This window comes from Chlamydotis macqueenii, chromosome 5 (genome assembly GCF_036417535.1).
Source record: "Chlamydotis macqueenii isolate bChlMac1 chromosome 5, bChlMac1.mat, whole genome shotgun sequence".
Lineage (NCBI taxonomy): Eukaryota > Metazoa > Chordata > Aves > Otidiformes > Otididae > Chlamydotis > Chlamydotis macqueenii.
Window position 1 is genome coordinate 9,922,863 of NC_141560.1, and position 13,611 is coordinate 9,936,473.

Here is a 13,611-nt window from a genome sequence, read left to right on the forward strand (position 1 = left end):
TTATAGCCTGTTTGCAAGCCATCCACCTCCCAGGTTCAGCTTCAAGCTCCCTTCTGAGCACCCTCTCCTCAGAGAAAAGCCTTTTGCCTCCCCCTTCCCTAGTGCAGCATCCAGATTTGGACATTTTTAGTTAATTTTGGGAGGGCAGGGAGGATAAAACACCTTTGAATCTTCTTCCACACATCTGCAACAGCAGAAAAGAGTGAAAACAGAGAGTGCCACAGACAAGCAGCTGCAGGGACATCCACCCTCCAATGGTAGAAATCTTAAAAGTATATAAATATATTTATAGTTTCTTCCCTGTATCAGAGCAGGACCACGGGACATCTCCAGCAGCTTTCCACCCCCGCTGCAGACAGGGATGGAGGCACAAGCTCCACGAGGCAGGATGCATGCTTGAAAGCAAGAAATAACTGTTTTAAGATAATTGCAAAGAAGCAGCTACGCGATAGCAGGAGGGGAGAGAAAGCTGTGCCCCCACACCAGCATTAACTGTAATTTGCCCATCCCTCAACCAGCACCATTTCGAGGCAGTCTGATTCTGCCAGCATCTTTCACCTCCAAATAATTAAGAAATACAAGATGCAGTGCAGATAGTACAGGTGCAAACCTACCCACCAGCTTATTTTCCTCCCCTGAGCAGCAGCTGGCGCGGGCAGCTCACACCTTCTTCCTTCTCATCCCAGCTCCTGCTAAAGTCAACTCCAGTTTTAAGGTGGATGTCACCGGGAGCTGGGTCAGACCTTGGCTTTCCCAAGCCTAGGAGAGATTCGATGTTAACAGAACCTCTTAATACAAGTTAGCCGACGCGGCTTCGGTCAGGTGCTGGGATGCCAGCGGGCACCGGTGCCCTTTGCCGGGCTGTCCGCGCACGCCGCATCGCTTCTGTGTCCACGGGCTCGTCACCCAGTCCCCAGCACCCGCCAGTAAAGCAGCATCGCTCAGGGCAGGGCTGGTCCAGAGCCCACTCAGGGCACTGGAGGGAGGGCTGAGCCCCTTCAAACCCCCCTGATACTCTGGTTTAAAATACAGAAGTGGGGCCCGTCTTAGTCCTGCCCAGTGACTAAGGAAAAGCTCGGTCAGGCTCTGACTGAGATACTGAAGCTCCAAACACGCCTAAAATTCCACATGGCTCTGAAAAAGAAAGAAATTATTAGAGTACATAATAATATATTTTTTAAAGTGGTACAACCACCTGTAAAATATTAATTATAAAATAATGCAATAAATTAAATAATAATTTTAAAAACCCCAGACACCACACCCCTTCCACTAAAGGAGGGAGGAGGAGGAGGCTCAAGCGTACAACTCTAGCACGTTTTATTTTGTGTAAATTTATAAAGACAACAATCCTAGTCACGATTGTCACATTGTACAGCACATACCAATACAGTGGCAAACAGAACTCCACGCAGAACTAAGCGCTAACAGTAGCTTGGATCACTCTTCCTGCGATTGTCGTATCTAGGCTAACAGTATTACGCTAACACTGAAGGAAAAATAGCTCACTATAAAACAGTGATAGAACATTTTTATAAAATATATTCCATTCCAATAGCTTCTCTACATACTGTATACTATAAAACTCTCCCACAAAAATTAGTGTCTTTAAATATACATATTTAATCTGAACTGCACCAAGATTAAAAACAATTAAAAATATCAATGATTTTTTTTTTTTTTTTACATTAACTTCACAGTATTTGTTTGCAGTAGAAGACAAATCCAGTGTTTAAAATGCTGAGCAGGACCATCCCCTGCAGAGACAGTAACCGCCCCACAGTGAAATAGTTTATGAAAAGACAAGCGTTAAGTGTGCAATGTTTTTAGTACTTCTCTGTAGAGTCATGAACCATTTCGAAAACATGCTCCGAGCTATTGCAACTTAAAAATAAGAGACACACACACAGAGAGATAGCAAAAAAAAAAAGTCACCTTAAGAACAAAAATAAGTGCAAACATTTTTTTTTTTTACTTTAGAAATTCAAGCTATGAGGAGTGGGAACACAAATACCAGACTATGAGAACAGTGTGTTCATGATGTAGTAAAGAATGAGAAAGTCTTCTTTTTTTTCTTGTTTTTTTTTTTTTTTTAAAAAAAAAACTTTTGCCCCATATTCACTGCAGTACAGAGCATGCTCATAGCATCAGTTTAATGAATTATTTCTATACTAAGATCAGACACAAACTTCTTTCAACTTTTCCCCGCTCCATACGCTAATGATGTTCTTATGGCACATGCTATTTTATGATCTTCTTAAAAAAAAACAAAACAAACAAACAACACAGTAAATGAAGACTGAAATGCAAAAAGTGTCACAAGAACGTAAAATTAAGATTACCAGCTTCAGTAATGTTGACTCTACATTAAACTCTTTACATGTTATTCAACATGCAAAAACCATTGTTATAAAATTTAAAGTGAAGTGTAAATTAACTAGTTTTAAAATAGATTAACAGTAATAATTCCACTCAAAAAAAAAAATCTAATAAATACTATATCAAGTATCTTCAGGAGAAAAAAAAAATAACTTAATTTTAGTAGAAAGAAAAATAACTTAATTTTAGTAGATTTTGTTCAGTGCTATTTCCAATCACAGCAAAAAGGAAATAAAAAAAAAGAAGAAAAAAACTGATTAAGTAGAATAAGACCACAGTACCAAAGCCACTTATGTTCAAGATACAGTACTCTCCCACAACTTTCATATGTAACAGGTTCAGCAAAAATATTTTACAGTCAAGAAATTAGACTGAAAACAACAAAACCCAAAACTATAAATAGAAGCAAAATTTCACATTACATGTACATTCATAGTTTAAGAGATGAATAATAAGAGGAGGCTGTAACAAGTATATCCTGATTTTCTTTAAAAGAGGAAGTACTTAGTTTAAAAAAATAAAAATAAAAAAAAAAATCAATCCCATATTATTTATGTAGGTAGTGCTCAGTTTTTGGACCAGAGGGGGAAGGCATTGGGAAATTTTTTTCTTCATAAGATGAAATACAGTATTTTAAGCACAACTTTAAAAAATAATCTAACTCAGTGCTTCAAATTCATTTTCAAATAAACACTTAAGTTTCACAAAAGAACTCCAGGAGTGTCAGGAAAGCTGGCGAAGCAACGCTAACGCAGCAGAACAACATTCAAACCCCTCAGATATTATTATTATGATTGTACTGCAGTCCCGCGCCCGTGTACCTTGAATGGGTCATTTGGCTGGAAGGGAATAATCTGATATTTACCGACACGCACAGCCCAAAGGATGCTCTATTAGGCAAGTAATTGAGTTATTGGGAGTAAAACTGGTTATAGGCGCAGGCAGCCTCAGTTTACAAACAAACTAAAAAAAATAAACCCACCTAAAAATACCCCAAAAAACCTCTCCTGAAAAGGTGGGAAGCGGTTTGGTGGGGTGGGCGGAAAAAGTTGGGCCATGTTTTCCCTCCAGCGGCTTCAATTCGTACTGCCCCTTCAAATCACCCACTTCATAAAAAACAAAATGAAATTCCGAGCTGCTGATTTTAGCGTAGCAGCGAACTTTTCGGACAAGATAGCAGGGCATCTCCTAACAAATGCAGCATGAGCTACTTTGACCTAAGACACCCCCAGAGCCCGGTATCACGAGGGGGCATTTAGCTGCTTTAGGGATGCCGTTCCCCGCCACCAAAGGGGACAGGATCAGCCCCCCGGGTGTCAAAATGGGAATGAAAATTTTCTCATGTCGCATGACTTCTTTTATGTCCTAGCGCGCTTCCTTCAACATTTTGGGAGTGACTACGCTGCAGACAGAAAGAGTTTTTCCGTTCGCATTTTAGGCTCAAAAGCAGCTTCTCAGCAGGTCAGCCCAGGGAGGAGGACGGGTGGGAAGGGAAAATTTAAGTCAAGTCCCAAGGCAAAAACTTCTCATTCAGATTTTAGGAGAGAGTGCAGAACTATTCAAATATAATAAAGAGAATAAAAAATGACCAGTACCAAAGATGCAGCCAGGAATCCTCAACCCCCTTTGTAATTTGGGCAAATTTAAGGTCTCGTCTAGCTCTATAAAATAAGAGTACGGCCGCTTACTCTGCGACACGCAGACAAGTTTCTCTACACTGAAATGTATTTAAATCACAGTTCATCTCTTCGGATGTTTCTATGCAACGCGCAGAGAACATTAGGGGAGCTTAATGGAATCCAAATTTTTCTCTGGAATTTGCTGATAATCTTTTTTTCAAACTTAAAAAAAAAAACCCACACCAAAACTAAAAAAACCCTGACCACGAAGTGAGTACTTCCAGCATGAAAACAGATGCTAAATCGCTGCAGAATTACTTAGATCATTTCACATTAATAATGTAACATGGGTGCGCAAGAGAAGACCTAAAGGACAGTGCTGGGAAGGGAGGGTGGCAGGGGAAGCAGAGAGGTGGAAGAATTGCATTAAAAGGCCTCTGGAGTGTATACCTCTGCATCTTTTAAAGATCATATACCTGAAGTGAATATCACCAAAATAAAATAAAGGAAGGAGAGGGGGGAAAAAAAAAAAAAATTCCAATGCTGCCTTTTTTTCCTGTCTCGTTTTAAAAGGGCGGGGGGGGTGGGGGGAATAAAATAAAATAAAATAAAAATAAATCACACGCTTCAAACAACCAAGGACTTCACAAGGCCACAATGAAATTTGCGGATATGTCTGTACAAATCCCCAGACTGCGTGAACCGTCTCTCGCACCACTTGCACCCGTGGGGTTTCTCCCTGGTGTGCACGACCGCGTGGCGGCTGAGGTTGTGGGAATACTGGAAGCTCTTTCCGCACTGGCCGCAGGTGTAGGGCTTCTCCCCCGAGTGAGTCCTCTCGTGCCTCTTTAACGTGTACATGCAAGAAAAAGTCTTTCCGCAGAGGGTACACGTGGGGACGGACCCGTCGGGGGACAGGCGGGTCCGGGAGCCGTCCTTGTCACGAAAGTGGGAGCTGAGGTGCAGTTGGAGGATGTGGGGGCTCGGGAACACCTTGCTACAGAGGGGGCAAATGCAGATATGCCCAGGAGGCACGAGGACGCCCGAGGAGATGTCCGATGAATCCATGTCGTCCTCGCTCTCGTCTCGCTCTTGATCTACATCCTCCTCTCGGGCATGAGAGCTGCCATTCCCCGTGAACATGTGTCCTAACCCTGTCACTAGGCTCTTGGCTGAATTCCCAAAATGCTGACTCTCCGGACTCCTGGCTTCGCCGTCCTCCTGATCTGACAGCAAGTCTTGTTCGTCTTTAACAAGTGGCTCGGTACCCTGCTGCTGGCTGTCGGAAGCCAGCTGTCCAAAGACATAGGAGGGGTGTAAGGAATCTCTCCCCGGCACAGGCTTGAAAGACAAATCCAGCGCGCAGTCCGCATCGCTCGAAGCCAGGGGATGGTTAACAGACCTTTGGGACAAAGGTCCCGTGGAACTATTGACATTAGCCTTTGTTTTTCCAGCTGCTGCGGCGCAGGGTTCTGCCTCTGCCGGCACAGAGCTGACACTCAGACGATCGGAGGACCAGGCGGGGTGACTGCTGACCTTTTCTTTGCCCGCCGCTCGCTCGTATTCCGCGATGCTGAATTTTTGTTTGTTTCCCGGGTCAAACTCGTGGACGTGGGGCACCCCAGCATCAAGAAAACGCTCCGCTTTCTCCAAACTAGCCACCTCGTCGTTCATCTTCTCTTCCGAAGATAATTCTTTATCTTTCAACTTGCCCTTGCAGACTTTCACAATGTCATACATGTGAAGGTAGCTCGCCGCAGCCAGCACATCTTCCACCGGGAGACTGTTGAATTCCAGCTTTCCCTCGTACATGAATTCGAGCAGCAGGCTGAAGGCAGGGGCTGTGACAATGTCACTGTTCAGATGCACAATATCCCTTTTGTCTAACTGGTCCCTGTAGAAAAGATGGAAGTACATACTGCAAGAGGCAAGAACGGCTCTGTGAGCTCTGAATTGAGCTTCTCCAACTAAAACAGTACAGTCACACAGGAAGCCCTGGTGACGCTGCTGACTCAGACACTGCAGCAACTGGCGGCTATGGTCTGGAAACTCCATTCTTCCTTCATAACCTGTTCAAAACAGGAAAAACTTGAATGCTACTGTAAACTAAAGCCTCCTAGCAGCTGTAACAAACAGATCGGCTTTTTGGTAACCCAAGCCAAAGAAACAGCCTTGGAGATAACGTTGACTGTTAATTGTCTGTCATAGTTTTATTAAGGGGAGGGGGGAGGAGGAAAAAAAAAAAAAAAAAAAAAAAAAACCCACACAAAACCCCAACACAACATGCTTCTCATCCTTTCGCACCTGCTCCAAACAGGAAAAACTTGATTGTAAGTAAACAAAAGCTAGTAAAGCAGCAGCCCCTCCAACCTTTGTTTCTCCCACTGAGCACTTTAATAAAATTAAGAGGAGGAAAGCACGCACACGCATATTAAAAGCGAAAAAAAATAAACAAAAACACAAACTCCCAGGCTGTCTTCCCAGCTACACCAACTCGGGGCATCTTTTCACAAAGCATATTCCCCACGTCACCCACGGGCACACACGCGCGTTTAAACTTTACGCCCAGTCGTTATGCACCGAATCACAACACAACAGTCGCGGCCGGGGAAACGGCGTTTTGCGGGGGGGGGGGACGACGGGACGGGACGGCCCGGGCACCCGCATGCGGAACGGGGATGGAGGGAGGGGGGGATAAAGGGAAAAAGTTTCCCTTGAAGTTACGAAAAGCCCAGGAGGAAAACAAGCGGCGTGAGGGACGGGGAGAGGGCAGGGCCGAGGCCGCGGGCGGGCGCTTACCTTCCCGCGGGGCGCGGCGGGGCCGGCCGCGGGCGCGGAGCCGGGCGGGCAGGAGGGAGCGCGGGTGCGGACGAGTGCGAGCGAGGCGCGGCGGGAGGGAGGGAGGGAGAGGAGGGAGGCGGGCGGGAGGGAGAGGAGGGAGGGAGGGAGAGGAGGGAGGGAGGGAGAGAAGGAGGAGTGCTCGGTTTGCTAATTACACCGCAAGCTGGAGAGTCAGCTGCTCTGACTTCACTGCGATGGAAATGCTACCTCCAGCTGTGCGCCTTTTAATGCCATATGTTACTCCAAATCTCGCTACCAGCCAACCACAGCTTGCTGCCTTTTAAAGTTCCAGCAGCCCCATTTATAGCCCGCGATTAAATCCCACAAACTTGCCCCGAGCCCGCCCTCCCCCCGCCTTTACACACACTTCTTCTCCCACTCCCCCCCCCCCCCAACCTCGGACCCCACCTCCCGCCGCAAAGTTGCTGCCCGCCGCCGTGACCTTCGCCGGCGCCCGGCTCCGCGCACCGCGGAAGGGAGCGGAGAGGCACCGCGGAGCTCGCTTTTCAGAGCACCCCCCCCCCCACCTCCACCCCCGCTTTGCAGCCGCGCTCCCCAACTTTGCAGGGAGGACTTTCCCCTTGCCGGGTGCAGGGTGGCGGGGGGGGGGGGGGGGCGTTTCGGACCCCTCCTTCACCCCCCGTCCCCGGCTCAGCGCGTACTTACCGGCGTGCGGCGGGGCTCGGCGTCCGCATGTGCGCGGCGGTGCGCGGGTGCGGCGCGGGGCCGGCGGTGCCGTGGAGCAGGTTGTTAGCCGGCCGCTCTCGCGATACTTTCCCTCCGAGCCGCGGGTGTGTGTGTGCGTGTCCGTGTGTCCCCGTCTGGTGCACACAATAGCCCCCGCCGCCCCGGCCAGCCCCGCCGCCGCGGCCGGTGCGCGCTGCCGCCTGCGCCCTTCCCCCCTCTTCTCCTCCTCCTCCTCCCCTTCCTCCTCCTCCTTTTCTGGCTGTCCCGCTCCCAACTCCGCCGCGGAGAGGGCCTGCCTGCCGGAGAGCAGGGCCGGCTCCGCGCCCGCGGAGAGGGAAACGCCGACAGCGGGAGTTGCGCGGCGCCTGCCCCGCGGCAGGAATGGGGCGAGAGGCGAGGCGCTGCCCCGGATTTATCTTTTAGTTGGCTGATAAATACCAGATGCCTACGGGGTTTTGGTGGTGTGTTGTTTTTTTTTTTTTTTTCTTCAAGATGACCTTTCCGATAGTTGATTTGAATTTTAAATTTTAACGAGCTGTAATCCCATCCAAAGCGAGCGCCTTCTGAGCGGAGAGGGCCCGGGGCCGGGGATCCCCTCGCAGCTCCCGGGCTCAGACCCGGCCGCCACCGCCGCCAGATTCCGGTTGCCGGAACCCCCGGGCAGCCGGACTGGACCGGGGCAGGGGCTGGATCTCGGCGCCGTGGATCTGATCCCGGGAGGGGAGGCGTTGCGTTGGTGCTCCGGGTCGATGGTTTAGGGGTTTTCGCAGCCCTTGCAAAGAAAAAGGGATGAGCGTGGTGGGTTTGGGAGCACTGCAGAGCTCCCCTGCGAACACCCTGTGCAGTGCCCATCGGGTCTCCAGCCCGGGCTTCTGCCTCCAACAACAAGCAAAAAGCCTTTCTATTCCTTCCTCTGGGTTGCCTTCTCTAGATTATAATACTCATAGGATAGCAACTTTAAAATATTTTTCTTTAATATATCTCTTTTTCCAATGTACAATGGCAGCATTAGCATCCTAAGACATCAGTTTTATTGGTTGCTAACTAATTTAATCCAGTTATTTGATATTTTATCTCTGGACTCTTTGTCACAGAAGTCAGGGTCCACATTGCCGACACCACTTTTCTCTCACAGACTTCAACTGTTTAACTCCATTGGGAGCGAATGGCAGGATATTTGGGTGGGTTTTGAGTATTAACGACTGCACCATCGCAAAGTTCCTCTCAGATATTTGGTAATCTGGTGTCATCCATAGCGTTCAAACTGGGAAACTCCAGCCTAGAATGTGGAGGTGCTCAACTCCAGCAGAAGAGTTAAAGATCCTGGGGTTAATTCTGTCACTGTTCCGTAAAGCTGAGAGTTTTACCTGTTTGTCCAGGATCACAGACATGATGAGGGAACAGGAGCTCTCTGTCCTTGTAAAGATGGTATTATCCTGCAGTCGCAGCCCGATAATACAGGCTCTGCTGAAAATGGAGCAATTTCTTCCCCGAAGTGCAAGTGCTGTTTCCATTCAGTTACTCTGAGGATGGGTTGGCTTGTAGAGTTTCGCTGTCTTTGCATGCTGGAAATGTTAGGCAGTCTCATGTATTCATATGAATTACGCTGCTTGGCAGAAATCCCTTATTTTGTGTAATTCATTGTTCATTTTTCTTTCTCCTCTGTAATAATAAGGGGAGAAAAATAAGATTAAAAAAAGAACCAAGGTTTTAATTCCTGCTTGAGTTCTGTAAGCTAAGAATAACTGTCTACAATCTAGCAGTGTCTTGTTTTTAGCAAACCAATTACAATTTCACAGTAAGTCAGCGGTGGTCATTACCGATTTTGAAATGTTAGAAGATGCAAGAGCATTCCCCTTTTCTCTAGGTATCCATTTTGCACGCTGGTGGCTTGCGTTTTCAGGGCTCAGAAATACTGTACTCGCCTTCACACCAAGGCAATGATAGATACAATACAGGTGTTGTACAGATTTAACTACGGTGGTATAAAATACTGGTAGTACAACTCTCTAATGTAAACAAGCCCGGAGCGATTACTGGAGGCAAGGCAACAGGAAGAACTGCCCCAGAAGCTTTATTCTGAGAGCTCCTGCGTTCCTGAAGGCCCTCGTGAAAACACGACGTGGTAAGCAAACCCTCTGCTTTCACCACTCGGGCCCCGGAGCCCCTTGCAGGCTGAAGGCTCCCCGGCACGAAGCCTAGAAGAGGCTCCGTTTTCAGTCCTTCCCCGAGGGAACAGAGCCAGGCAGCAGCTGCCCGGCTGCCTCAGTTGATAGGAAACTCCCTGACCGGCATCCGTGCTTGAGGGAGATCACAGCCGTCGCACCGCTGAGCATGAACGGAAGCTGATGGAAGACATCAGGAGCCACCGTGTTGGGCATCATTTTGTGGCTGCATGCGTTCCTGGGTCTGGCGAAAACCCTCCTGGGTGCCAGCGAGCTTTTTGCTGCTAGTGGAGCCTTCTAGAGTTGAACAGAAAGCTCAGGTTTAGGACAGAGAGAGTAAAAATCAGAGGTGCTGGCAGGGCTCTCATTTCCAAGCAAGGGTAGCCCTGCTTCTGGTTGTTTATGCTGCCTGGGCACCAGCCAGAGCCCACAGAAATTAGTAGAAAAACCAACTGGGTCAGGTCCATAAAGCCTGAGGACTCGCTTCCATTCTTCCCCCTTTGATCCAACCACAGTAGGTATTTACCGAGCGGGGCCTCTCTAGCTCTCTTTGTTGGCCAAATGTAGAAGTGGTAGCAACAGGTTTTTCATGTGATTTAATCATTTTCTCTCTCATCACATTGGGCAGAAGCCTCTTTGTGTTTGTTTCTACACGATTGCAATGCTTTTGTGCTTGGCTGGGTTGGTTTTTTTTTTTGGGTAGGGAACCTTCTTTGTGGTAGTCCAGTTGCATTTCAGAGGGAATACTTGCAGGGATTGAAGATATTTTCAGTGTATTGGTCATAGCAAGGTTTATTTGCAGAAGTTTTTCCAGACTTTTCCAAAGGCTGATTTATCCCACGCAGACAGCATGAAAAGGACCAAATGCTTCAATTCCCTCCTCTGAAATGGAGGAATTTAACCCCAAAGGATGCTGAGTCGCATAGTGGTAAGAGAAGGAGCTGCCATTGGTGGCCATGGATCTTCCCTGATTTGTGATGTACTCCAGCACTTACCCTGCAGTCACGTCCAAGGTCAGCAGTCAGGGGGGTTGCTCCGTTTGCAGTCAAGTGATAAAAGTGGGCATGACCTTCCCAGAGATCTCTTCAAACCCGCCGTTTAAGACTCAAGGAAGCATTAGCTTGCCCTATTGCCATTCCAGACATTAATCAGAGCATATATTGCAGGCAGTCTCCTGAGCAGTGTGCTTATGTGAGTCGTAGTTGTTTTATGGCTGTCCTGCTGATTTCTCCCTGATAATGAGACCCTGTGTGTGCACTGGAGTATTTGTGAGTATATATTGTAGCAGCTAGGGCCGTTGTCAAATCATCCTGCCAAATGGATAGGCTCACAGCGCTAAGCTGCATATGTAAGTTATGTATTAATGTGTTGTATTTGCCGTAACACAGCTATCAATAAGGATACAGCAATCTAGCAACCTGCATTGAGAGCGCAAAGGACTCTGCAGAGGTACCGCTGGCACAGGTCACATTTGACTCCGCAGCAAGAGCCCAAAACATCCCCATCAGAACCAGCCAGGCATTTCATACCACACTGTACTGCAGCTCCCTTCCCAGCAGCTGGGAGCCAGCTTCCTCTCGGTTATTCATCTTCCAGAGCTTCACTCAGCTTGCCTAACCCTCAGCTTCTGGTTGTTTTTGTTACAATCTGACACGTTCTGGATTTCTAGAAGCGAAGGTACTTTTTCAGCCTGTAAAAATACATTGTTTTTTTTCCATAAGGGAGCACATTTCTTGGTTTGCTGTGGTGAAGGAAATTTGCATTGCATTGATAAAGCACATGCTCCCCTTGGAAAGGGTTTTTTTCCTCTTTCACCCTTGCTAATCACCTTGTCAGCCTTATTTTAATGTTGCTTGGGTGCTATTGCACACCTTCAGAATATAATAAATATTTACTTCAAAAGATTTAATACAATGAAGCAAATTATTTCCTTTTTGTCATAGTTTAGCCGCGCTCAGGACCAAGCTACGCAGTCTCTTGCTCACTCCCCCCACCCTCCAGTGGGATGGGGAGTAGAATTGGTAAAGAAAATAAGGCAAAACTCATAGGTTGAGATACAAGAAAAAGAGAACAAAAGAAGGAAACAAAACAGAGATGGAAAATAAACAAACAAAACCCAATAAGAGAAAATACTTAAGCACATGATTTGCAGTACAATAGCTCACAGCAGATCCTGATGCCCAGCTTCCTCCCAAGTAGCAGGAGGCTCCCCCAAGCCCCCTCCTCGCTGAAATACTGAGCTTGATGTCACAAGGTGTGGAATGGCCCTTTGGCTAATTTGGGTAAACTATCCCAGCTGTTGGCTAATTAGTAACCTATCCCAGCTGTGTCCCCCAGCCACAGGGGCCACCAGCTCCAGCTCTGCTCCCAGCTCAGGTGAAAATTAACTCTACTCTAGCCAGAACCAGGACACCTTTTAATATTTATTTTATCTATTTATCCACCCCAAGGAAGGAAATCTGAGAGCCCAGGTTATAAATTGACAGGTGTATAGAAGTTTGTAGCAGGATATATAGAGAATGGCAATAAAAGGCCATAAACAGCAGTGGACAGTAAAAGACAAAATTGGTGCCTGCTTTGAGACCAGGTGTAAGATTTGTCAGACCCAGAGAAAACTCCTTAAATCAGAAGGTGATGTATTCTCAGATAAGCTGAGCAGCACTGGTAGGGTCCAGTGTAGAGTTACTAATTTCTCATTAAAGGAGAGGTTCTTAATTGGTGTTGCTCTATTTGTAAGCAAATAATACACTGTGTTAACAATGCATTTTGTTTTAGTAGGTCCCAGAAGAAAAGAAGGCTAAATACTGCAGAAGTGTTTTGCTAGATTAGGACTGGGAAATCTCACAATGGAAATACTTGCTAAGCAAAAATATCGTCTAGAATAAAGGGCTGTGTACTAGCGATGTTCTGGTGCCAGGTTAGCAGCAGTTCTTCAGAAAATGTTTTGTCCCAGGATAAATCAGTTTTACCTTCAACTATTACCCCGAGCTTTGATAGACTCTATCTTTTCCCATGTGCGTGGCATATAATCTCAGTCTTCTCTTGATTTTTGCTTTTCCATGGGGTTTCCAAATCAATGCAGCCCAAGCAAATATAAACAAGCATAAGCATCCCAGATGTGAGTTAAAAAATCCCAGGCATCTCACTTTTCTCCATTCCCTGTACTAAAACCTTCACATGCTACACAGTTCACGCTGTCTTTGCTGCAGTCTCTTAGTTGTTGGCCCTAGCGATGCCCGCTTCTGCCGTCTCAAACCCGTCCAGATGGCTGCAGCGATCACCCTCGCTATTTCTTTATTCTTTTATCGCCTACTGAATCAAAACCAAGCTCCTTGCTCCCACCTCCAAGAACTTCTCTAATTTGGGGTGCTTGCAGTGCTGTCATCTTCTAGCCCCCTGTTCTACCCTCTCTGGACATATTCTTCCTCCCTCACTCCTGCATCCTTTCTGTGCTGTCCTTTGGGACTAGAGCTGCCTCCCCGGCTCAAGGAGCCACACTTCTTCCATCACAATCACTGTTTCTTTCTCCAGATATATAAACTACCAATTTTTAAACATATTAGGTCTGTTCAGCCTGGACACCTGTCCTCCTCTTCACTGGGCTTCAAACCTTCTGTGGTGTCACTCTCCTCAGTCTAGTCAGAGGAGCTGGGATGAGGATTTGGGGAGGAGTGGCAGTGGATGGGAAGGATTTGGGGGTGAGTTTGGGAGCTCTGCAGAGAGAGGCTGGGCTCGGTGGGCTCCCGACTCCTTTGAGAGCTTGGGTGCCAAACCCGCGCCTCTGAGAACAGTCCAGCACCAGGCAGTGGAGAGAAAAACAGGAGACTGGGGATGGGGAGAGCAAGACAGACCATTTTTTTAGGCAAAAAGAACTGCTGTTGTCTCGGGGCTGTATAGTAGCCACCACACTGGTCGCTCTG

At 47.2% G+C, this 13,611-nt stretch overlaps 1 protein-coding gene across 1 annotated transcript; it reads right to left on the reverse strand.

Moving 5' to 3' along the window:
• Positions 1-4,614: 4,614 nt before the first annotated feature.
• Positions 4,615-7,931, reverse strand: ZBTB42 (zinc finger and BTB domain containing 42). Its single transcript, XM_086749199.1, has 2 exons — positions 7,506-7,931; positions 4,615-6,067 (listed from the first exon to the last, which is right to left on the reverse strand). The coding sequence occupies exon 2, from the start codon at positions 6,051-6,053 to the stop codon at positions 4,626-4,628; it is 1,428 nt and encodes a 475-aa protein (XP_086605325.1). The 5' UTR covers positions 6,054-6,067; positions 7,506-7,931; the 3' UTR covers positions 4,615-4,625.
• Between the last annotated feature and the right edge of the window lie 5,680 nt (positions 7,932-13,611).